The sequence below is a fragment of the Pipistrellus kuhlii genome, unplaced genomic scaffold, assembly GCF_014108245.1.
Source record: "Pipistrellus kuhlii isolate mPipKuh1 unplaced genomic scaffold, mPipKuh1.p scaffold_m20_p_3, whole genome shotgun sequence".
In the NCBI taxonomy this organism is placed as follows: Eukaryota; Metazoa; Chordata; class Mammalia; order Chiroptera; family Vespertilionidae; genus Pipistrellus; species Pipistrellus kuhlii.
Window position 1 is genome coordinate 5,489,292 of NW_023425529.1, and position 26,467 is coordinate 5,515,758.

At 49.9% G+C, this 26,467-nt stretch overlaps 1 protein-coding gene across 1 annotated transcript in view; it reads left to right on the forward strand.

Annotated features, from left to right (window-relative positions):
* Positions 1-26,467, forward strand: part of LARGE1 (LARGE xylosyl- and glucuronyltransferase 1) — a 382,199-nt gene that overhangs the window by 163,834 nt on the left and 191,898 nt on the right. Inside the window, exons 3-4 of the mRNA XM_036455498.2 lie at positions 10,578-10,879; positions 19,329-19,411. Coding sequence (XP_036311391.1) covers positions 10,578-10,879; positions 19,329-19,411 — 385 coding nt within the window. The remainder of the gene's footprint in view (positions 1-10,577; positions 10,880-19,328; positions 19,412-26,467) is intronic.

Below are 26,467 nucleotides of genomic sequence, written 5' to 3' on the forward strand. Positions count from 1 at the left end.
CCGTGTTTCCTGTGGAAGGACAAGGTCAGCAGAGGGGTCTGCATCCATCCATCAAGGCTCCTCTCTGGTGACCGTGCTTCACTTCAAGGGAAGATCTGTGTCATGCACCGTCACACACCACTGAGTACTTACATGCTTCCAGTTATACACGTGAAGAGCAGCAACACGGGCCTTAGCACCGTCCCATGTCAGGGACGGTGAACTCGTGAGAGGGAATTCTGTCCTCCTGGCCGTGCTCCCTCTGTTCCTGGAGACGGCAGGCAGGTGCCTGTGGGGCCGTAGATCTCACCTGCCTCATGTGGGGTGGGCACAGTGACAATCCCTTCTCTCTGCTTTCCTCAACTCACAGGAAATATTAATGGTAGCCCAGTCTGGGTGGTTGGGTGTCGACCTTTGAACTAAGAGGTCAAGGGTCGATTTCAGGTCAGGGCACATGCCCGGGTTTCCGGCTTGATCCCTGGTAGGAGATGTGCAGAAGGCAGCTGATCAAGATTCTCTCTCATCATCGATGTTTCTCTCTTCCTCCCCCTCCCACCCTGAACTCAATAAAAACTTAAAAAGCATAGTGCCCTTGACTGGAATCGAACCTGGGACCCTTCAGTCCGCAGGTATGATTTTATCCACTGAGCCAAACCGGCTGGGGCGCGGGTATGATTTTAGACAGCCTATGCATGCAGACAGCCCTGGAGCTTCCTCATTACAGTCGGGTTGCAGAGTCTACAGGCAACGCTGGTATTTTGAAGGCCCGGGTTTTCATGCTGAGGAGAGCACCCTCACTGTACTCCTGGGAGGGGTGGCATTCCTGGGTGCCATCCTTACCTGTGAACAGAGAGGCACCTAAGTGGCTCCTTCCTTCCTCCCAAGCCAAGAGAAATGTTCAGACAGAGAAGTCCTCTAGCTTCTTCAGGGCCTGGAGCATCTTCAAGGACAGGGGCAAAGATCAAAACGTGTCCGGAATATGTGAGGAGCATAGAAGCCTTTTATTCGGAGACCCAATAGCAGTTCCATCACCCAATAAAACCACTCAGGTGTGTTCGCATGCCTGGGTGGGCCCCTTTGGGCCTGGGAATCACATTCCTTGGTGACAAGTTAGCTTAGTGGAACATGCCCCTCTCAGATCTGGGGGAGCAGTCTCCTCTTTGAGCTCTGGATTCTGACCAAGGCCGTATTTTGGGATGTGGGTATATATTAGGCTGAATGTCTGGCTTGATTGGTGTGGGGATGGAAGGCCTAGCAGGCAGGAGCCCAGGCCTCTCAGAGGGGCTGCATCAGGAAGTGCCTCCTCCCTCCCATTGTGGCTGAAGTGGGAAGGGCGCTTTACATATGCAAATGCAGCCTGAGTTTCACTTAATAATTATCTGCTGGAGATTCTATTGATGAGCAGCTGAAGGGACTCATCCCTCATTCCTAGAGAAACCAAGTTAACCATGTGTAGGCCAGCCTAGATACTGCGGCTTCTGAACCACCTCTGAATTCATGGCGATTGCAGACAGAGGTCTCTGATTCCCCCACTTTCCCTTCTCCACTTCTCAGGGGCCGCCCTCCAGGAGCCGAGGCCTCTGACCCCCGACAGTATTGTGGGTGCTGCTTTCCCCAGCCTTCCCCTCCTTCCTGTGCTGCAGGCTACAGAAGGCGGGACAGATCCACCTGTATGCAGTGGAGCCAGCAATACCAGCTTCAGGCCACAAACTGGGTGTCTAGAAGCGCATCTTAAGATCATACTGTCAGCCCAGCCAGTGTGGCTCAGTGGTTGAGTGTCGCCCTATGAACCAATTTGATTCCTGGTCGGGGTGCATGCCTGAGTTTTGGGCTCAATCCCCAGTGGGGGGCGTGCAGGAGGGAGCTGATCAATGATTCTCTCTCATTATTGATGTTTCTATCTCTTCTCCTTGCCTCTCTGAAATCAATAAAATAAAATAAAATGTAAAAGTATATTCAATAAAAAAAAAAAAAGTGAGCCCTATGTATTTGTGTAGTGCGAACAGTAGTGACCCCATTTGCCCTCAGAGGGAGCAGAAGGTTTTGGAGGTAGGAGTCCAGGGCTCTCCTTCGGATGTGGGGACGGCACGGAACCCCTAAGTTAGGGGTGTTGAACTCAATCAGAGAAGGGGCCAAAATCTAAAATCCAGCCTAAATCGCGGGCCGAATGGTTTACTGAACAGTCATAAACTGTCATTGTGATGGAAACGCAGCGGAGTGCAGTGATGACAGCGCGGTGCGGGCCACATTGCAAGGCCTGGCGGGATGGATTTGGCCCGCGGGCCTTGTGTTTGACACATGTGCCCTAAGTCATCCTCTCTTTCCGCAGTGTGGTGGGCACCCAGGAGTGCCCCGTGTTCTTGACACTTTGAGACACTTGGGAAGCAAAGGGGATGCCCCACGGCCCCTGCCCTGCCGTCACCTGTAGAGTGTCTGCCAGGAGCAGGTGTGGAGGGGATGGTAGGCACAGGGTGAAGCTGGGTGCACAGTCAGCTGCTGCTACCCCCAAATCCATGTGGGAGGAGGTTGCAGGGGCCCCTGGGACAGCCAGAGGAATGGAGGGGCACTCACCTTGAGCGGAATAGAGGAAATAGTCATGAGTCAATGGGAATCCAGCAGGTGACTAAGCCTGCAAAGGAAACAGTACAGATGCTTAATCCTTATCCCAGCTGCCAGGCATGCCACCGAGGAATTGAGTACAGGGCTTGCCCCCTGTAAGGAAATGCTGGTGGATGAGGCGCATTGGTTCTGTGGGGTACTCTCCAGGGCCAGAAGGGGGATTTGGGAAGGCCTGGGAGATTTCCACAGCAATTCCAGGAAGTCCAGCGAGGCTGGAACCGGCGTTCCTCAGGACAGAGCCCCCTCCCGGCCCAGCCTCTGAGGCCAGTCCCACCAGTAAGGTCTCAGATGGGCTCTTGTCCTGCAAGGAGCTCTTCTCTTTGGGGCCAGGAATTGGGATCTGGTCCTCCTCCTCCTTCCCCCACCACCTGCTATCAAGGCATCTCTCGCATCCTCTGTGTGGGTCTGTGCTCCCTACACCTTCTTGTGTCACCCCCAAAAACCCTGGCTTTGCCTCCATGCATTCCAACTGTTAAAGGTCCTTCGCTTTATTCTTCTTGCTTTCCTGATACTGTTGGAAGCACCTTATAAAAAATTGCCATCCTCCCACGAGTAGGGCTTGGAAGAAAATAACCATCTGTCAAAAGTACAGACCGTAGGTTTTGCGTAATAGGTATCAGCACAATATTTTACCCAAACATCTATCTTGCTCCTGGTAAGGTCTTATCTTTGCCAAGTGCCCATCCTGATAAAGCGTGATTGCTGTCAAGAGGTGCTCCTGATAAAATCTCTCCCCTCCCTTCTCCCTCCCAAATCGCTCCCACTAAAACTTCATTCTTCCTTTCTGATTTTCCCCTGAGGAATAGTTTGGATTTGTCAGGAGAGGATGAAAAGAGGATTGATAAGGGTTTTTATTTTCTGAGAGTGTATGTGTGTGTGTGTGTGTGTGTGTGTGTGTGTGTGTGCGCTTCATTTCAATATAGATAGTGATGGGACTTGGAATGTATTTTAAGTCAGTCACACTGACAAAGGGGGTTGGAGGCTGTGAAGGAGGGACAAGAAGAGAGAGAAAAGGAGGGCAGCTGTTTCTAGGCAGGGGGGGATGCTCGGGCAAGCTTCTGCCCGTTCCCTCTTGTTTTTAATTTACAGTTGAGCTGAGGTTGATAACGCTGATGTAGGTGACATGGCAGTTTGCAGGAAATGGATGCTACTAGAGGCATCACCCACATTGACAAAAATACTCAATTCCTCGTCTTTGTGAAATGTGCTAGAATATTCTTTCTCGCAGCAGCTCATGCTTCTGGTTGGCTCCTTAGCCGTTGCTAACTTTAACCGATGCAAATAAATAGCTCTCCTTGCCTTGGATAACTGTGTCTTTCTACTGATCGCTCGTCCAGCTCCTTCCTTTCAGCAGCTCATAGGGTTGCCCCTGCAGGCCAGAGTCGGGTGCTTCTGCTGATATGATATCCCTGAGCATCAGCTAGCAGCGGGAGGTTGGGAGATGGTCCATGGCCGGTCTCAAAGCCTGGACAGTAGTGGATAAAGGAGTGTCAGTGGGCCCAGGAAATGCCATGCACATGGAGTCAGTTCTCCTTGGCACCAGACCCCCAGAAACAGCAGAGGTGGGAGGAAGGGATTTCCTCTGTGTTGATCCTCACTCCCAGGCAGCCTGAGGCCTTTGCTCAGGTTTGGCATGTGTGGAGTTTCAGGTGGGGGGCGGATAAGCGGAGTGACGGCTGTCACAGGTGGACATGCCTTGTGAAGACCACCCTCCAGGCTTCTAGTCATGTTTTGCATTCAGCGTTGCTCTACGGCCCCAGGGTGTCCTTCAACAAGAGAAGGGCATCCTCGTCAGAGTGCTATATGGTAGCCCCCTCTTGGGAGAGCAAAGCACCATGGGTCATGTCCTTTGAGTCCAGGGAAAGGCCCGTGTATGGTGTGAGGCATTCATTGTTTTGGGTCCTTTAAAAAATACACACACACACACACACACACACACACACACACACACACACCAGAGGCCCGATGCACAAAGATTCGTGCAAGAATGAGCCTTCCTTCCCCTGGCTGCCAGCACCACCTTCTCTCTAGCTAGAGCCGCCTTTCTGCCTTCCCACACTGCCCAGAGGCCCAGAACGGCTGGGGTAGTACAGAACGCCTGCATCATCTGCATGTCATGTGCCCTTGACTGGAATCGAACCTGGGACCCTTCAGTTTGTGGACTGATGATGCTCTATCCACTGAGTAAAACTAGCCAGAATTCGGGTCCTTTTTATGAGCCCCTTCCTCTCTCCCATGGGCCAGCATTTCATTCTGATATTCCACCCCTGAAATAAGACGGTGTAGACACGAGTTTGACATGCTTGGTCTAAAAGCACTTGGAGAGGGTAAAGGAGTGGAATGGATAATATTCCCCATTAGAAAACAGTCACCAGTATCCCTTTTGGTCAGTGAATATGGTTATCAAAATGACAATTTGTGGTTTATTGATTCACATATTTAGAATAGGGTAGTTTTCAATAACTTCTGAGTGACAAATATAAAATAAAACCTTAAAACCTTGCTAAAGAATCATCTCATGTGGCTCTCTTGATTTGAATAAGATTTTTAGTTTAAAATAAATTAGACCTTATTAAAATTTTTCACTGAAAAACATGATTCTCCCTAGCACATATGATTTGCTACTTTGGGCCATATTAGTAGGATTTTATAAGGGCTATGAATATTTTATACAAAATAACACAGTTATTGCTAACATTAAAAAAAACTGATCAGTGGGACCTACTTACAAAATCTTTCATCTTGAGGGCTCCCAGAGAGACAATTAAGGAGAAATTCTGGAATATTTATGTGTCTGATTCTACTGCCAGGGGCCATATTGAGGGCTCTAGTGAGCATGCCCAGTTCATGCTTTGCAAAGGATAAAAATCATCATTCTTGTTTCACTTTTAGTTTTGATGACTTTATCAATGAAGGGTATTGGGTACAACTATTGCATCTACACTAATAAAAGAGAAAGATGCAAATTGACCATACCTTCACAACTCCTACAAGCCAATCAGGAGTGAGTGTGCAAATTAACCCAACAAAGATGGCGGGTTAATTTGCATACACAGGCACTGAGTGGCCAGGGGCAGGGCAGTATGAGCCAGTCGCTCCGGGCCTCTGGGCAGTGTGGGAAGGCAGAAAGGTGGCTCTGGGGAAGGAAGGCCCTTTCTTGCACAAATCTTCATGCATTGGGCCTCTAGAGTGTATAGAATATGGTGCAAGATGCTATGCCGGGGAAGTGTTGCCTTCTCAAGTTCAGTCAGAGGTGGTGGCCATGCAAAAAGTGATGGGAGTTAAGGAGCTTAAGGGGCAGAAGGTGGTCTAACATGATTGGGATGTGAATGTATTGTGCTCTCACACACTGGCTGATTTTCCAGATTTGGAGAGAATAGCTACTCACATTTTCTGGGATGCGTTGTGTTGTTATGCACCCATAATTTACTAAACAGCCTAGTGATCTAAAATAAGAATTCGGCTCCACTGTCCAGTTGTTCAATTATATAAAAATAATACAGCACTGCATGGCCGGTTGGCTCAGTGGTTGAGCATTGACCCATTAACCAGGAGGTTGTGGTTCATTTCCTGGTCAAGGCACATGTCTAGGTTGTGGGCTTGATCCCCCATGTGGGTCATGCTGGAGGTAGCCGATTAGGGATTCTCTCTCATCATTGATGTTTCTATCTCTCTCTCTCTCTTTTCTCTCTCTGAAATCAATAAAAGCATCTTTTAAAAATAAAGCACTATATACATTATCTCCCGCTGAGTTTGGTGATGATGTGAATGCTACTAACTAAAGTCCTTCTGCCCATGTTTAGACTTCTTGAATATCCAGCAGAAATAGGAAAGATTCAGTTACTGTATTGTGAGAACAGTAGTTCAAAGACCAACTATTTCCAACTTTCAAAACTTAGGATATTTGGCAGAAATAATAATAATAACTTGAAGCTTTGAAATCATTGAATCTCGCGTTTCAAGGAGCAAAACACTGACATCATTGCTCATCAGGGTGCATTTCAGCACTAACAGCCAAAACCCAGCTAGAGACACAGCACACTGACACTAAGAATGTCTTCTGCTTGGCTTAATGAAGCTCTCTGTACGACAAGGTTCTGGAAAACAATTTCATGGAGGAAAACGTCAAATTCCATTTCGCCTGTTAGGAGGAAGCAAACCTCGGTGTCCTCCTGGCCTTGTGGTGGCAGATTCTCTCTCGGAGCTTGTGAGGAACCAACCCTCTTCTTATTGTTGTTCCGTCTTCCCCAGGAGATCTCCGAGGCCTTTGCTGGAACAAGGGGTTGCTTCAGGTGCCAAAGTCAGCAGTTCTTGGGTGATGCGCCCTGAAATCGGGTTCCCTCCTCTCTGGTTCCATGTGCATTACCTGAGAGCTGCAGCTGCCAATTCACCCCAGCTGGACAGCTCCTGCATTGAGCGTCTGCCCCCTGTGGTCAGTGTGCATTATAGCTATCGGTCGGAGCTTCTGCCCTTGGTGGTCATTCTGTGTCAGAGCTACCGGCCAGCTGGTCGCTTAGGCATACACACACACACACACACACTAGGGGCCCGGTGCACAAATGCATGCATCTTGAAAGGAACTCTGGACTATGAGGCTGTGGTAGGCACAGGGGCAGGTCTTAGCTCATCCTTTGCGCCCCTGCCTTGCCCTCCTGGTCCCTTGTCTGCCAGCAGCCCGGCTCCCACACGCCTACAGTACCAGCCCCACTAACACCCACTGACAGTGCAGAGTGATTGGGGCCACCTCCATCCATGGGTGCAAGCTGCAGCTGCTTCCCTGATCACCCCTTAGGAGCAGGGGGAGGTGGAAAAGCCCTCAGCATTGATCAGGGCCTCACACCACTGATGGCGCCGGGTGATCAGGACCAGTGCCGGGCACCAGCAGCAGGTGCAAGCGGTGGCTCCAGCACCTATTGCAGGTGTGAGCAGGGCCAGCACTGGCAGTGGGTGGGAGCAGGTCTGGCACCAGTAGCAAGTGCAAGCGCCAGGCAGGACCATGGCACATGGGAGCAAAGAATTTTCAGTAACCACCAGAGGCTCGCCCTGATGACAGTGACTCACTCACCTGCTCCACCATCCCATTGCAGCTAACGCCCGCCATGTTCCACATACAGCCCCTGGTGGTCAGCGCATATCATAGCAACCGGTTGTTCGGTTGTTCTGCCTTTCGGGCTATTTGCATATTAGCCTTTTATTATGTAGGACAGATAATCAGAAAATTGAAATGTGCTTCCCATAAACATGTCAAATGTGGGGCTTTCTGGAGAGCAGCAGGGGAGGCAATGAGGCCCCTGTGGGAAGCCTGCCTAACTTCCCTGCCTCCCTGGGTGAACTCTGAACTAAGGCTGAAATAGGATGGTGTCAGAGGAAGGCCTGGTTCGCTGCCTACTCCTCCCATAGACCACTCAGAGCAGCGCGGTGTTCAGAAAATTTACCACCTTATCATGATCAGCTCATCTTACCTGTGATACCATGACCCACACTGAAAAGTAGTTGGAGGGATTACTTTATACCGAGTGACTCCCAGGGACAGGCTTGGTGCTTGCATTTTGGGATTTTACTTAAACCTTCCTTCATCCTCCTCTTAAGGTTGGCATTTCTGCTCCCATTTCACAGAAGGGAACATTGACCCAGGGAGCATTTAAGTAACCTCTTCCAAAGCACCCACTCATGGTTCCCATTTGTTGTTCATTTTGTGGGCTCCCCGAGATTCTTGGATTCCCCAAGACCCTGTGCCCGAGAGCCTGTACCTCTCACGCACCTCAGATCTAATCACTGTGGGGGCATGACTTACCCTTTTAGGGTCTCAATGTCCTCATCCCTTAATGGGGTCACCAATTGCCACCTGCCTGGGCCGTGATGACCTAAGACATCCTCAACGTGAACTGCCTGGCTGGGCGCAGACACACAGCTGGCGCTGCCACGCTGCCCACTGCCAGGCTTGATGCCCCCCCCCCCACCCCCCCGCACCCCAAGGGTGGATGTTGGCTGCAGAAACACAATTGCTGTGAGCGGCTTATACTTTTTCATTCTCTCGATGGAAATGATTTGATTTGACCAAACAGGGAGACCGGTTTCAAAAGCCTGGGTCACTGCTCGTAATTGGCCAGCTCAGCGACAGTGCCACCCTCATTGACCCGTGGCTTCAGTCCCCACTCACGCGCCCTGGCCTTTGATTTGTAGACCCGGGCAGTGTCATTCGGAGCGTCCTATTTGCCGCCTGGATGGAGAGGAGCGGGCGCTCAGGAGTTTAACCCCGAGGTGATGAAGAGGGGAAAAGGGAGCCGTGTCTGTGAAGGCCCAGAGGAACATCAAAGGCACTGGCACAGGCGGTGCAGAAGGCCGCACCGGGAACCGCAGGGTGTGCTTGCCTCTTCCTTTGATCCTCAAGTTTTCTGAGTCTAGCAGACTTCCTGGGACAGTTTGGAAGCTCAGAGGGGCCTGGAGAGGAAGAAGAAACACTGGAAGGATGAAAAAAGAGGAGTATTTTTCTGGCAGGCGGCTGAGGGAGGGTAATTGCCGGGGGCGCCATGGTTGCTGGGGAGACTCCAAGGCAGCATTGGTGGAGATGCGACCAGGATTTTGGGGGTGTGGGCACAGGTTCCACCACCTTTCCCTGTGTCTTGTGTTGCTACGTCAGGGGTAGGCATGTGTTGAGCCTACCGTGCACAGAGTGGTTTGCTAAGTATTCTTAGGAGATGGGGTTTTACCTTAATAATGTGTGTATTTTTAATTTATTTTTTTAAGAGATAGAGGTAGGGAAAGGGAAATAGAAACATCAACATCCATGAGAGAGAAACTGATTGGCTGCCTCTGCAAGCCCCTAATTGGGGATCAAGCCCACAACCTGAGCATGGGCCCTGACTGGGAATCGAGCTGGTGACTTCTTGATTCATGGGTCTACTCAACCACGCAGCCACACCGGCCGGGCATAATGTTACTTTTCATTCGTGGCTCTCGATCTAGCCTGTTATGAAACTGCACTGAAGTGGGAAGTGCACAGAATCAGGCATCAGGAAGACCCGGTTACGCATTCTGACCTCGCTGCGCCCCGGTTGTGTGGCTTTGAAAGCCCTGCTTACCTTCTCTGTGGATGATTGTTAAATGGAGTGTTGCCGGCACTCCGTGGAATGGTGACTGCTTTTCTGGGAAAACTTGGAGATCGATTACAGTCCTCCTCTCTTAGTCCTTGTGGACCTTAATTATTTTCCTCTTGGCATGGACACATGCCTCCACCCTTCCAGCATTTATTGGATATTATGATAATGTTACCACAAAGATAAGTAGTATAGTAAGGCCCTGTCTTTGTCCTTAGTGATTTCCTAATCTTGACAGAAGATATTTAATAGAATAATTTACCAAATACAATATGACAGGCACATTTTTATAGTGCTTATGTACGAAACACATTTGGGACATGTTGAAGGATATTTTGCCTGCAATTTGAAAGTTTCCCCTGGGAAGTGATGCTTCTGAAATTGGGTTTTGAAGGATGCATAGGAGTTCACCCAGGAAGAACTTTAATCGTTATTAATATTTCTTTTCTCCTCCCTTCCTTTTTTGCCTACTTCCACGCCTTCCTCCTCTCCACCTCCCTTTTTCTTTCCATTCTCTTCCTTCTCCGTTCTTCCTCCTCCTTCATATTCATAAGGCTTTATTGATAACAAGAGTGTCTAGCTAGTAACGTGTCAAGCAGGGAAAAGAAGACAGTGCATTTAATTAGGAAAAATTATATTATGATTGTCTTCTCTAAACAGCATGTTAGTTTTTATCACCGTAATAAGTCATTCCGTTCTCAACTTTGTTCCCAGCTCCGTCTGGATGCATTTATTTGTAACCCACTTTCCATCTGTTTTCTCTTGTAAATGGGATTGTGAGAAGAACTTGGCAACGTAGTAGTGCATGTCTGGGGTATGTGGGGGGCAGGGGTGTATGTTTTACTCCGGGTTAACTCTTCCCTGGTCTTTCCGCATCCACAGATGGGAAGCCCGTGTCGCTGTCTCCGCTGGAGTCCCAGCCGCACAGTCCCCGGTACTCGGCCCCTGGCCAGCGGGAGCGCGAGAGCCTGGAGGTGCGGGTGCGTGAGGTGGAGGAGGAGAACCGAGCCCTCCGCAGGCAGCTCAGCCTGGCCCAGGGCAGGGCCCCAGCCCATCGCCGTGGCAACCACTCCAAGACCTACTCCATGGAAGAGGGCACTGGGGACAGCGAGAACCTTCGAGCCGGCATCGTGGCGGGCAACAGCTCCGAGTGTGGGCAGCAGCCAGTCGTGGAGAAGTGTGAGGTAAAGAGCACGTAGAACCCTCCAAGGCCCAGCTGGCCTCCCTTCAGCCCCCCTTGTAAATGTTGGCCTAGAAGCACCGCCAGATGCCTGGACTGGCCACTAACTCTGCTGTTGGTCTGACAAACCATTAGCCTCTGAGCCTAAGTTTTGACATCTGAAAAATGGGGATAAGAAAGCCAACAGCCCTGGCTGGTTTGGCTCAGTGGATAGAACATTGGCCTGCAGACTGAAGGGTCCTGGATTCGATTCCAGTGCAGAGCACATGCCCAGGTTGCTGGCTCCATTCCCAGAAGCAGACATGCAATTTCCTAGCAAATCCCCTAAAATGTAGTGGCTTCAAACACCTGTGCTTTTATTACCTCTTATAGTTCGTGTGGGTCCAGGGCTTGGGAATTGCTTAGCTGAGCAGTTCTGGTTGGGGGCCCTTATATCCATGTCCTTATTTTGTGGCTGGAGCTGGAGTAGTGCAGGCCTGGAGCAGTGGGTGCTGGCTCGCCTGGCATCACTTCTTTTCCCTGTTGGAGACCCCAGCCTCTCCCCGTTAGAGAAGGGCTAGTTGGGCTTCCTCACAACATGGCAGCTACAGGGCACTCGGCTGCTTTCCTGGCGGCTGAAGTACAAGCACTCCGGTGAGCAAGCCAGAGCGAATCACATTATGACTGGCTCAGGGGTCACCTGGTGTCCGCTCTGCTGGTAGTATTGAAAAATACGCAGAAGCCCACCCAGTTTCAAGGAGTGGAAACATACCCCCAACTCTGAATGGGAAGGATGTCTACACTTATATGGATATATAATACTTTCAACAGCAACCATTGGCACTGTCGTTATGGAAAGTCAGGCAAATGGTACTACCAATGTCACACCACCTTTAAGGAAGGATCTCTCTTTCCTGTTCTCTATGCTTTGAACTTGACTTCTTGGCAGTGGTGTACTAGTGACACAAGCGAACGTTTACAGGCACTGCTAAATGTTGCCAGACGCTACACTTGCATAACATATCTCATGTCGTCCCTACAACATACTCTCTAACTTTTAAAGATTAGAAAGCGAAAGGTGAACTAATTATTTCAAAGTCACACTGCCAGGAGGAGGTGGAGCTGGCATTAAAGCTAAGCTGTTTGCTTCCAGAATCTGTGCTGTGACCCACAGCCTTAAATGCTCTGTGCCTGGCTGCTCCTGGGACCCACCTGGTCCTCAGCCTCAGAGCCCCAGTCCATGCTCTGTGCCTGGCAGGTGTCTCGCCTCGGAAGGCTTCAGGGTGACCAGCTGACCGTGTGGGGGTCCATTTTCACAGTGGGGGCTGAGGCAGCCTCATGGGGGTTCTCCTTTCTCAGTGGGTCTAAGCAAGGCTGTGGCTATTCCTTTGGAAGAAGTTGGGTTGTTTTAAGTTGCCTTCCAGATTGCGGCTGCATTTGTTAGCTACCATTTGGCTATAGGCATTGCGTTTATAACACTTGTCACCTCTCACCTGCATTTACTGGGCCCCTAACCAACCCACAGTATTTTGAGCTGTTTGATCTAGTTCCGTGTTTTTAGTCCATCTTCCAGGGTTTTTATATAATACTAGAAGCCCGATGCACAAAGATTCATGCAAGAAGGGCCTTCCTTTCCCTGGCTGCCAGCACTGTCTTTCTGCTCCGGCCCCAGAGCCACCTCTTCCCACTCTGGCCCTGGAGCCACCTCTTTCCTTCTGGCTCCAGAGCCTCTTCTTTTTGCTCTGGCCCTTCCTTCCCATGTGGCCAGAGGCCCTGAGCGTCTGGGTCAGTGTAGGATGCTTGTGTCCCATATATATGACACTAATACAGCCCTGCCCTGCCCCTGGCCACTCAGAGCTTATGTATACAGATTCACCCATCATCTTTCTTGGGTTAATTTGTATACTCACTCCTAATTGGATGGTGGGTGTCATGAAGGTATGGTCAATTTGCATATTTCTCTTTTATTAGTGTAGATTCCAGCAATGGAGAGGGGTGTGCCTGCAATCTTCCCGTGTACCACATGACTATGGGAAGACACTGGCACAGCCTGTGGACTCACATTTTATTAGCTTCATGCACCGCCTTTGGGGCTCCTTCAAGGATGTATGATAGATCCACTAAAATATCTTCCCTAAATGTCAGGCCCTGACATGAGGGAATGTTGTAGATGGAGGAGCCCCGTCAGATTTCTTAGGCGGCGATTCTCAGGGAGTCCTGGCTCCCTTCACATCCGAGGTGCCTTCCCTGAGTCTAACAGGTATGTATTGCTTCATAGCACTTTATCCCCAACACGTGAAGGCATAAACAGTAAGCATTTACCTCTTGCAGCTTCTGAAAATGAGCAATCTGGGAGCAGTGTACAGGGTTGGGACTCCAGCTCTCACAAGAGGGGTCAGTGAGATGACCAGCTGGAGTTGTGGCCATCTGTGGGTGTGCTAGGGCCTGGAGGCCCAGGATGGCACACCGGCCTGGCTGGGGCCACAGTTCCGTGGGACTCCTCCACTGCACTGTGTGAATGTTCTCTCCACATGGCAGCTAGCTTTCCTGGTAAGTGATTCCGCGGAGCAAGGCAGGAACCACAGTGTCTTGGATGCTCTAGCCTGGGACCTTATGTACCATGGCCCCTGCCAAGTTCTGCTGGCCCCGCATCAGCTCCAGAGTGCAGGAGAGTTCCCACCGGCCGTAACTACCAGCTGGCCAGGAGCTGTGAGGACACCCTGGGAGACTGCCTAGCACACGATGGCAATGGGTCTGTCTCCAGCAGCCTCCTGTCTGAGCCTCCTGAACAGGCCTGCCTCGATCGGCTCCACATAGTGCATTTGTTCTCTTACAAAATTAATTTTTGAGGATGTTCCAACCACAAAAACAGAGAAGCCAAAACTGAAGTAGAGAACAAGAGTGCTGCCCTCCTTTTCCAGTTGTCATCGTGGCCCCGATGATGAGTGATTCGGTGGCTCATCTCCTCATTCTGTGCCTCCTGCCCTCTCGCAAGTGAAGAGGGTAAAGGCAGCATTGGCATGGGACAGAGCAGAGGAAACTGGGCACATCTGAACGCCCTCCTTTCAACAGCGGGGGAGAGACTGTCCCAGGTCTTCCTTGAAGGAAGTGGGAGTGAGGGCGGAAGGGAGAAACTGAGGCCTGACTTTTGAGAACATTTAAGGCTCCAGGGCTTGAAGCTAGAGCCTTCTCATACTATAACCACTGAGCCACACTGGCTGGGCTGCTTTTCAGTTATTTTGGAGATACCTCTCCCTCCCTCTCTCTCTCTCTCTCTCTCTCTCTCTCTCTCTCTCTCTCTCTCTCTCTCTCTCCAGATGGAGGATTATTTCTGGATTATATGGTGATTCTATTTTTTATTTTTCCTGGGAACCACCATACCCTTTTTCATAGCGGCTACACCCTTTTATTCTCTCTGCTGTAGTGCAAGGGGGTCCAATTTCTCCATATCCTTGCCACAGGCTGAAAATCTTAATCTGTGACAGCTCCCTCCACTGCAGAAGCGGACTACATGCTGACCACAGAGGATTCTGAAAGAATGTGTTACCTGGCCCCATCTCCCCTTTCCCCGCCTCCCTGACCCACGCACCTCCTTTCCGCTGTGCTGTGAGGCACCCGAGATGCACGTTCCCGCATGGACTGTCCATGGAGGCGGGTCCGTGAGGCCAGCCCCGAGGATGCTGTGGGATTGACAGGATGTGGTCACTTCAGGAAGGGGCTGACCCCTGGGCAATGCCTACAGGTGTGACAGCTCGCGGCTGCCTGGGGACAGCCCTCCCAGCAACCCGGGCATCACCTCCCTCATCGAAGGGGCATTTGGGCAGCACCCACCACACCTGGCTTACTGCATTCTGGACTGTTCTCTGCTTCCTCACTTCCTCACTTGCCCCTCTGCCCCCACCCACGCACATACTCAGAAAATCTGTTCTCCACTGGCATGGTGAGGGAGCCTTTGAAATGAAAAGCCAGATCAGGCCATGTCTCAGCTCTGAGCCCTCCAGTGGCTCCTCCCCTCGTTCCCTGGGAAAGGCAAGTCCTTACACATGACAGTGAGCACAAAGGGTCAGCCCATGTGCCCCCTCTGGTCTCAGTTCACCGTCCTCCTTGCCACCTCTCTCCCCGGGAGCCCGGCTCCCCGTGGTCCTGACGCACACCGGCTCCCTCGTTCGGTCCACTGCCTGGCACGGATACGTACAAGCTCATCCCCTCATGTACTTCACATTCTTGTCTCATGGTCACTTCAAAGTAATCGGCGCCCAGGCAACCCCACCTTCCCATCCACCCATTCACGTCCTTTATCCCCTGCTTCTTTTTCTTCTCGGACTTCCCATCCTCCAGCATTCTCTGTATTTTAATTATGTATGCAGGGCATCCCATACATGTATGCATGCTCTGCATAATTATTCATTCAATAGGTTAACTCTGAAAAGAAAGGAACGTCAATGGAGCTATCAACTTAAAGTGTGTATACATTTTGGGGGACACCCTATTTGTTTTCTGTGTCCCCCAATGAGAATGCCAGCTCCCGTGGTGGTGGCAGGACGGAGTTGTTTGCTCACTGTTGTGCCCTCAGCTCCCACCATTGGCCCTGGCGCACAGTAGGTGCTCAGCCCTCATTTGCAGAAGAGCGAACGTTTGGCGAAGGTGTGTCAGATGTTTGGGTCAGGCCAGCCATTCAGAGGCCCTGTGGGTAGGAGCGGAGCATGCGACTACTGCGGTGGGTCAGTATCGGGCGGTGTTTGGACAACACACTGGCCTGAGCATGGTTCTGCCCTCCCGTTAAACTTTGACCCGAGATCCTCTCACCCATTCACGTGCTTTCCCAGAAACGCTCCGGTTTCTGCTCCCCCGTGTCATGCTCTTCTTCCTGACACAGCAGATCAGTCCTCAAGCAGCAGGATGTGCAGAGTGGAGGAGGGCATTCTCTTCCAGCTCATTTATTGGGGCCTTAACTGGGGGAGAGACACGCAGGGTCACCCCTGGAGGCTTGGCCCATCCTGGCCCCACACTAGGCCCTGTCGCCCCTGCAACTCGCCTGTCCCTTGCCGAGATGGCTTTGGCTTCCCCTGAGTTAAGAGGTGTCCCCTTCTGATGTCTGCAAGGTTGAAATCGTTGTGTCTGTTGGGTCCATCATTCAGTATTTGGAGCAAATAAAATTCTATCGGTAGTTTCTCAAGAGAGGAGAGGTGCCCAGGAAGAGTTTGTAAGATGATTTTAAGTGCCCATTAGTGATACTTTATTTTATTTTAACTGTTACATGTGTGCTGTACTGAGGCAGGGTCCTGTGGGATTCCGAACTCTAACCATTGGCTGCCAATTGCTGAACCATGGAACCTTGGACAAGGCACTGAACTGCTCTCGGTCCCTCTTTCTTTATCTTGAATTTCACATATATGTGAAAACCCTGGGGCTGTTTTCACATATATGCCAGCCGGTGGGAATAAGCATGGTCCCCAAAGAAATTCAGACCAAACTACAGGATGGAGACCAACGAATGGTGGCCCCAGCAAAAGTCATCAACACTCTACCTAACAACACCATCCATCCATCCGCAGTGACCCAGCCCTAGACATGAGGAAAACTCTGCCCTCCTTCTATAGAGGAGTCCCTGAGGATCAGAGAGGCTCAGTAACTTGCCCAGGGTCACCCAGCTGGCCAGAGGCAGAGCTGGGGCGCCTTCCGGCTCTCTTGGCTCCAGGGCTTTGTTCTTTGCACCGTGGAAGCCTCATGGCTTTGCCTTTCCCTGGGAGAGGAAGGCAGGTGGAGGATGGGTGCCACTCTTACTGGTTTTGTACAAGTGATGGAGGAAAGGCATTCAGAATGGGTTCTATGAACTCCCCTTGTACCCTGTCAACATAACCAAAGCTAAGTCTATTGAGTTCTTACCAGAGACATTTCTTTATTATTTTAATTTTCCTATTGATTTTTAGAGAGAGGGGTAGGAATGGGAGTGGGGGGGAAAGAGAGAGATGAAAGAGATAAACATCTATCGATTGGCTGCCTCCTCCATGCCCCCTACTGGCCCACAACTCAGGCATGCGCCCTGACCGGAACCCAATAGGCCACCTCGTGGTGCACTGGATGATGCCCAGCCACACTGGCCAGGGCACCTCACAGTGCTTGAGACAGAGCAGTGGTTTCTAAAGTGAGGTCCCTGGCCCACCAGCATCGCCTGGATGCAGGTAACCCTCAGGTGCCCTGGCCATGCCCCTTGAATCGGGAGCTCCGGGGGAGGGCCCGCTCTCTGTGCTAATAATAAGCCTTGCGGGGATTCTGGTGCCTGCCAGAGTTTGAGGGCCACAGGCTCCAGGTCCTCAACAGCTCCTTGAGGGTACGCAGCAGGATGTCCCTGAAATAAAGATAGTAGAGGAAGACCAAGGTGTGTGTGCATCCAGTAGCTGAGTAAGCAGCTCACCACCTGCATGTTCTTCCACCCAAGCATCTGGTCCTCACAGCACCCCAACGGCGCCCATTTTTACATCCATTTCGCAGATGACCAGTGAGGCTCATCAGGGACGTTAAGTGCCTGCTCCAAGGTCACATGGCAACGCAGCATTGAAGTTGAGGCTCAAACCCAGGTCTCCTGGCTCTTGTTGGTTTTCATCACTCCCTCATCCCAGCCTCAGTCCCCAGCTTCTCCGGCTGCCACATGACAGCATCTGCCTCCACACCTGGCCCCTGCCCAGGAGGCTGCACCTGCGGCCCAGGATCCGCACTGAGCCTAACTGTTTGCAGTTTTCAAACCGGTTTCCCTTCTCACTCCCACTCCTGCCATTCCCCTCATAGGAGACTGTTTCCCCTAAATTGTGCCCCCAGGCAGAATGCCCTGCAGGGTGTACCAGGCCTTCTGGGTCACTGTGGATGGATGGATGGTGTTGCTAGGGCAACAGGGCTGGGCAGAGTGTTGATGACTTTTGCCAGGGCCACCATTCATTGGCCTCCATCCTATAGTTTGGTCTGAATTTCTTTTGGGACCATACTTATTTCCCCCGGCTGGCATATGTGTGAAAACAGCCCCAGGGTTGTTTTTTTCTGTCACACTGGAAACTCCAAAAATTGCACTTGTCCTACCTGAGTCCTTTCTAAGGGTCCTGAAAGTGACAGTGATGGACCAGCAGCAGCTGTCCTCGGGAGTGAGCCGAGGGCACAGCAGCAGCTGTCCTCCCTGCATGTCCGGGTGCACGTTCATGGTGTGCCAGGTGGGCAGAGCTCCTTGTTAGGGTGAAGGCGGGTGAACAGGAGCCTCCCTGGGCCTCCTTAGAGAGCCTTGTGGCCAGGTGTCTGTGGAGTTTTAGGATAACGCCTAAAACGTTATCCATGTGATTATCCATCCCCAAGTGCTCATTTCACTTTAGGGATAAGCACTATATCTGTCTGCAGGCTGATGCTCTATCTACTGATCCAAACCGGTTATAGCATGGGAGCGGTTTTGAGAGAGGAGTGATGGCTGCCTGTAGGGGGTGCCCTGGAGCAGGACTTTACAATCTGGTCAGGTCCTGCCCATTTTATTATAGAAAAGGCTGACTGTAGGGCACCAGGCAGGAAGCAGGAAAAGTGGCCGGTAGCAGAGGGGGCCTAGCCTAAGGGGCCAGCCCTGCCTGGTAGCAGGAGAGCCAGAAGAGATGAGTACTACCTCCATCGCCTGGAGTTCATGGACAGCACACCAAGGCGCCAGGGCACCCTGTTTGGGAAGCTCGGTGCTCAAGGATATTCGTGCTATGACTGGAATGGAATGTGCTGAGCACCGTATTCTGCTTTTGACATTGTTCCTGCACATGCTCCATGACATTCTGCAGGACGTGTTATGCCTCTTATGTGGCAGGAAATCACCTGACACTACAGCATTCGCAGGGTCATCTTAGGTTAAAGGACGGAGCCAGGATTCATTCATTCGCATCTGGGGCCCTCGCTCTTGACTCCTTAGGTGATAGGGCCCATGGGGCTCCCTTCAATCCTGCCAGGCTTCGATTTTTTTATTGATATCCGGACTGCGGTCCATACCGGCCCCTCTGCCCCTCTGCCATGTTATCAAGTTGACCCGAACCTGAGATATCTCGTGGGAACATTTCACAAGCTCTCGGAGCCACCCCTTCTCGGTCGGAATACCCAAGGCCAGCTCATCCTTTTGGGGCATATTTTCTTTCCTCTCTCTGGTTGCCATCTGTCATCGTCTGCAGCTGGGGGGCAGGGAGCTCCCTGTTTGTCTGTTTGAGCCAATTGCCATGTCTCTCATCCCCAAAATGGAATTGAAAAGAGCCTTAATGGTTTCCAAATGATGATAGCTCCATAAACCGATTAAAAAGGCTTAATAAAACTGTCTCAAGTTACTTTCCAGAGCTGCAGCTTGTGTTCTTTGTTTTCTGATGATCCCAACAGGAAGGAAAGGCAATTTTTCTCTGTTGTGCTATCAGAAGCCGGGGGAAGGCCCTTCTCCATGGATCTAACTGCTCGCCCTGTTTTTGTTTGCTTCCCAGACGATCCATGTTGCTATCGTCTGCGCGGGATACAACGCCAGCCGGGATGTTGTCACCTTGGTCAAGTCTGTCCTGTTTCACAGGTGAGCACAGTGTCTCCGTTCTGCAGGCGTGGCCGTCTGCCTGTGTGTGTTTCTGGGGGAAGGGGTCAATCCAAGCACCCTTTCATCAGACATTCAAGCTGCCATGAAGATTTAACTTTTGCCTTATATCTTGGGGAGACTATGTTTATAAACGGCTAATATGCTAAGTGTCCATCTGACCGGTAGCTATGACGTGCACTGACCACCAGGGGGCAGACGCTCAATGCAGGAGCTGGCAAGCTGTAGTGACTTGGCAGCAGCAATTCCTGAATGACGAAACCAGCTTGAAACCAGAGAGGAGGGAGACCGATTCCTTCCAGGGGTGCGCAATTCCACCTTCATCCATGAAGGTGGTTATGTTGTTGCCAGGGCACTGTAGGATCTGAATCTGGTTTACTGCACACTTGCATTTGCATTCCATACCCTGTACCACAGCAACTTTACAGAGTGCCCTCTTGTACTCTGGGACTTCTCGGGGAATGCCAGAGAGCCGGTTTTGGCCCATTCCTCCCAGACCAGGCCGAGGGACCTCACCTGTCAGAGGGATCCCACTCCACAGATGCCCTTCGAGCCACAGCACCACCCTAAGTGCGGCTGGCCCCCAAGGGACTGTGGGAGATTGGCCGCAGGGCATATCCAGCTTGTCTTGCCCAGTCCTGCCTGCTGGCCACCTTCAAATTAATTTTCTTTCAATGTGCATGAATCCGTGCACTGGGCCGCTAGTTGTGTTAATAATGTTTAATAGGAGTGATTAGGTGCTGTCTCACAGTATTGAGAATTGCAGCTTTTAGACCTGAAGGGACCTTCAAAGACATCCCAAATTTTATACTCAAATTCTTCATCAGCTTCCCTTGCCTGATGGTCACCAGACCTCTCTATCTACACGTCCTTGTTGCCAGGTTGTGGCTGAATTATGTGTGTCGCCCCAAAACACTTTATCTGTTGGAGTCCTAATCCCCAGTAGCTCAGAATGTGACTGAATTTGGAGATAGGATCTTTAAAGAGGTGATTCAATTAAAATGAGATCAATAGAGTGGACCCTAATCCGGTATGACAGGTGCCCTCATGGGAAGAGATTAGGACACAGAGTCACACAGTATGAAGACCATGTGAGGACACGGAAAAGACAGCAGCGACAGCTAAGACAGGAGGCCTGGGAAGAAACCAGCCCTGCCGACACCTCGGTCTTGGATGTCCAGCCTCCAGACTGTGATGAATTCTTTCTATTGGTGAAGCCACTCAGTCTGTGGCATTTTGTATGAATCTGTGGAATTCTGTTACGGCAGCTCTAGCAAACTAAAATAGGTTGGTTGCATTCTCTTTTCCACTGTACCCCAGCCCATCTCTGGCCATTCCTGACCTTTAGAGAGGCCCTGCCTTACCTGAAAGTGCAAATTCCAGCCTGCAGATGATACCCATGGCCCCAGGGGTCCGTATGGAACCAGCCCCATGAAGGACAGATGCCTCTGCCTCCTGGAGGTGCCCGCCTTCCTGAGTCATTGCTTCTCCTCCTTAAATTCCAGGCGTTGGCCTCCACTTCCACCCCGGGACTTTCCTCTGTCCCCCTCTCTGTCTTGATTGATACCTCTGCATACTTTCGGTCTACCCAGATTGAACCCCCAGTTCCAGCCGGTGTCGTCGGCTCTGTTCAAAGAAGCTTCCCAAGGTTTGGATGAAGCTTACCCAGAGCTTTAGCCAACAACGCACACATGTGTCAGGTGATGGGGTCAGGATCCAGAAGGTTCTCAGCAGTAGGAACAGTCACACAAAAAACTCTGCGTTCAGTTGATCAGAGATGAATGGAAAGTTTGATGCTAGAATTCAACTGTCAGTAGCATCAACAGAGACAGGAGAAATGATGGACACCCAAAGCGCTGCCGACCCTGCAGGAAACAGGGTTCATCTCGGGTTCAGCCCGCCGACCAGCCCATCTATTACCAGAGCCTCAGGGTTCTCCCTTGAACAATGTTTTCCTCTCTATCCTTTCCTCTCCTCCCGCTGTGACTGGCAGAGTCCAGGTATGCTTAGTCTCTCTGGCTCTTGTCCCTCCCGTCTCCCCACAGTCAGGGGGTGTTTCAGACACGCAAACTTGGCTTCTCAAAGCCCAGCATTGACTTCTCCTCATCCAGGGGGAGAAAACTGAATCTCTACAGTGTCACACAGACCATCCGGATCGAATGTCATCCCCAGCGGTGCTCTCTCTCTCCTCTCCTTGCTGATACTTCACGCTCCGACAACACTGACCTGGTCACACCCCCACCTGATGCAGGTGTGCCCAGTGTGCCCTGTCTGTTCTTTGCCCTCATTCAGCTCTGTATGCCTGTTTCTCCCCTCTTTCTTCCTCTCTTCCCACCCTAACTTGCAAACTCACCTTACTCTTCAATATTCTGCATCATTTCTACCAGGCAGCCCTCCTGAAGGTGTAGATCTAGGTTGGGGCGTCCCTCCTCCCAACTGTCTCTGTGCATCTTTCTGCTCTTATTTTTATTACTTTGTATTCATCTACTTCTGTTGTGTCTTTTGTAGTAGAGTGTGGGACTTGTGGGGACAGAATCTGTGCCTTATTTTTTTCTGTATTTCTAGTATCTTAGCCAAGTCCATAACACATATCATATGCTCCATCAATATTTACATGGCTGACAACTGAATCTAGGGGACTGCATTCATAAAGAACCTGAAGATATATTTATTTCAACCGGTTAACGAATATACCTGCCTCAAAGCTAGTTCAGTTTCACATTTATGCCACCGTCTTGCTGACTGGTTTTTAGCAGGTCATTTGAACTCTTTAGACCAAGCATGTCAAACTCAAAAGGCTAACACGAGCCAAATAAATGAGGCATGTGGCCTGTGGGCCGCGAGTTTGATTTGCTTGCTTTAGACATTAGTTAGTTCTTGTCTCAATTCCCTTTTGCTGCCGACCAATTCACCCTAAAACTGACTTGATTGAAAAGAACATTATTAGGGTGGCTCTTCGTACTGACCTCACCTGGATGGCTGGATGGTTCTTTTGCTGTCTGTCCCCCGCCCGGCCCCCCCCCCCCCGTTTATGTGCCTGCAGTCAGCCAGCGGAATAACAAAACATCCATCACTGCCTCCTGGGGGGGGGGGGGGGGTTGGGAGGAGCCAGCAGCCATGATCCTTACACACTCAGGGGTGGGGCCCTCAGCTCCTCCTCATCACCCTGTTCAGTTGGCATGGTAACCTCAGAGAAAGGAAGGAAGTGGAAATGCCAAGTGGGGTAGAGCGGGACATGTGGCGGGATGCCCCTCCCACACCGCCTGGCTCCTGTGTGCTTTCTGAGACTCCGCTTGGTTCTTCACCTTCATGGGCCACTTGCAACCAGGCGTTTCGGGGCCTGAGCATTGAATTCGATGAATGGTAATCAGCCTTTGATGCATTTATTCCTTCTCTCCACTAAAGAACTATGGTCCCTCCGTTTTATTCGGGGGGGGAAAACGAAACACTTTAGAGAAGCGTATTTGCATGACCACAGACCGTCCGCTATATTATTTCTCAAAGTTATGGCCAGTTTTCAGGTCACAGTAAATATTATTGCTGTTGCTTTAGCTACAAAACCCGATAATCCCGATAGCTGTCGAAATGGTGAAAGTTCTGTTGAGTGCAAACTTATATTCCTGTGGTAACGACAAAGCACCATGTAGAAATGTAAATGGAAAAGCAGCAGTGGTTGCACCATCAGGGAGGTCTGGAGAGTTGAGAAAGAAGCACATATTCCTGGGGTTTATGAAAACTCTGCACCCCAAGTTAGTGACCAAATAACCACTTCCGCCCTCCCACTCAAGAAATCCCACCAATGAGAATGGTTCTGTGCATTGACAGGCAGGGGCTTGTGAGGTTAGATAGGGAGACAGCCGGACTTCTGAGAGGTTTTCCACTCAGAAAGCCCAGCTATAAATAGCTCCCTTGCCTCGACAGCACATTACGGGGATTAACGCACACAGGATGATAAAGCTCTTTGACAAACCAAGCACCTGCTAATGGAAAGAATAATATAATAATAGTGGGGCAGGGAGGCACTTTCGGCTTTTGCTGTGAATTACAGTAATTAGATTTGTTTTCCAGACGAGGTTTTCGGCAGATTTTCATGGAAGGCTTGCTTTGTTACTTGAAATCAATGTTACTTCTGCAGCCCGCCTGCTGACGGTAGGCACGCTGTGTTATGAAAGGTAGGGAAAGAGTGAGACAGACACTCACACACTGAAAACGGCTAAGGCAGCTTTTTGGAAAGACATGTCACAGTATTATGCCCAAGACCATGATCTGACATGACTGAGTTAGGAGCTCTGTCTTAAAAGGCTAATCCTAGTGCAAACAGGCTTTTGTGAAATATTACTTATAGTTAGAAAAAATTTGAATAGCACTTATAAACAGTAAGGTCAAATAAATGGGACATCCTATGACACTCAACCACGTACTTGGTTGGCTTCTAGAAGGATATCATAACAGACATAAATAATATTTTATGAAACAAAATAAGTGACAGCAGAATTCAAAAAGGTATGCATGCCCTAGCCCCCGTGGTCGGCATACTGCGGCTCGCAAGCCACATGCAGCTCTTTGGCCCCTTGAGTGTGGCTCTTCCACAAAATGCCACGGCCTGGGCATTTGAAGAAGTGGCATTAGAAGAAGTTTAAGTTTAAAAAAGTTGGCTCTAAAAGAAATTTCAATCGTACTGTTGATACTTGGCTTGTTGACTAATGAGTTTGCCGACCACTGCCCTAGCCATTGAGGCTCAGTGGATAGAGTGCCAGCCTGTGGATTGAAGGGTCCCGAGTTTGATTCCGCTCAATGGCACATACCTTGGTTGCAGGCTCCTCCCTGGCCCGGGCCCTCGTCGGAGAATATACAGGAGGCAACCAATTGATATGTTTTCTATCACATTGATATTTCTCTTTGTCTTTCCCTCTCTTTTCCACTCTCTCTAAAAACAGTGGAAAAATATCCTCGGGTGAGGATTAAAAAACTCACATGGATATTTCTCTCTGTCTTTCCCTCTCTTTTCCACTCTCTCTAAAAACAATGGAAAAATATCCTCGGGTGAGGATTAAAAAACAACAGCAAAAAGCAACAAAGTATGCATAATATTATTCCATATATAAATGTGTCCCATGCCCACAGATACACATATACCTGGTGTAAATACAGGGGGTAGAAGACTAGCAGAAAATAAATTTAAAAATGGAATTTTTTTTTTGCATGTGGTAGTTGGGGGCGATCTTGCTTTTGTTTTCTCTTTATATACATTTTGGTCATCTCAGTATGCAGCCTCTATGGCGAAGAAAAAACTGGGTGAGAATATAATAGATTCAAAATATAGGGGAACAAAGGTTAATGTAACAGAAAGCAGCACCATGTAAAGTCTTTGTCACCTAGCTGGAACGATGGTTAGAGAAAAAATGTTGAGAAGCCTGTAACTTCAATCCCATTTGCAAATAAACTGGGAAATACAGCTGCTCTTCAAGGAAACGGCGCTTTTAGCGAGCCGAGGAAGAAAATATTTATTTAGTAACTTAACGTGTTTACCTCCTGGGCAGGAAAGTTGGCCAGCTTGTAAAAATGTAATATTTGCTCTCTGGGATGATCTACTTACTCTCACACTCAGCAGTCGTGTTCGCAGGAGGGAGTGTGGTGATTCCCTCCCTGGGCATATCAAGCAGCTGGGCTTTTGTTTGGGGTTGTTTTTTGTTTGTTTGTTTTAATTTCACATGTGACTCTGAAGACCATGGGGCTATAACAGCATATTCGAGGCCAGTATCTGCCTCTGTCTCATTGCTTATTCAGGCTTACACTTACTATAGGAGCAGATTCCAGTCTGTGAAGGGAGGAACGAGGATTTGAATAAAGCCAAGAACCAGAGCTAGATGGGGATTCTTTCTGATCTTGCCATCTGTGAGCCGGTAGCCACGAGGCAGGTCAGTCTACTGGAACTCTGGCTTGTCCCAAAGCTGTCACTGAGCTTGTTTTGACTACCAGAGGGTATGATCTATCTGAAGCATCCCTGCATTTTTTTAATTTAACAAATAGGAATGCATCAGGCTCTGTTTCTCGTGTTTTTCAGATATGAGTGCAGAGGTTTCTTTGAGGTGGATGCTGCTATTGTCCCCATTTTACAGATGCTGAAACTGAGGACCAAGATGTTAAGTCAGTGCAGAGAGAATGGGTAGAGCCAGGTTTGATCCCTGTCAACCTTGCTTCAATGTCTGAGCTTTCATTTGGGGGGGTGGGGGAGGTTACCATTTGAGTATTATTTTTCTTATCTTTTCAGTTATCATTTGGGGGGCGGGGACCATGTAGACATAGCTATCACTGTTGTGATTCTTCATAGTCGTCTTCATCCTCTCAGATGGGTATTTTTGGGGTACTGAGTATGAAATAAATGGAAGTTTAAAGGTCTGGATGATAAGACAGTGGTCGGCAAACTCATTAGTCAACAGAGCCAAATATCAATAGTACAAAGATTGAAATTTCTTTTGAGAGCCGAAAACCGACTTCTGCGCATGGGCCATGAAGTTTCAATGGCACTTTATGTGCTCACCTGCACGTGGCATTTTGTGGAAGAGCCACACTTGGGCCAAAGAGCCACATGTGACTCGCGAGCCGCAGTTTTGCCGACCACTGACTTAAGACAATATCATGGAATTAAAAAAAAAAAAAAGGAAAAATAACAACTATAGGAGAGGACGATTATATTAATTGACTTGATTGTCATGATTGGTTCATAATCATGTTCACCTTAAAATATATATAATTTTTATTTGTCAGTTATCTATCTATATAAAACCCTAATATGCAAATCGACTGAATGGCAGTAGATGACTGGTTGCTATGATGTGCACTGACCACCAGGGGGCAGATGCTCAACACAGGAGCTGTCCCCAGCTCATAGGCCCCCACCAGCAGCAGCAGAGGCAGGGGGTGGGGCCAGCAAGCAGGCGGTGCCAGGCCAGCCAAGGCAGGTGCAAGTGAGCTCCCTCGCCCCCCATCACCCTGCTGGTTGCCCTGCTGATGGGCCCTGATCACCGGCCAGGCCTA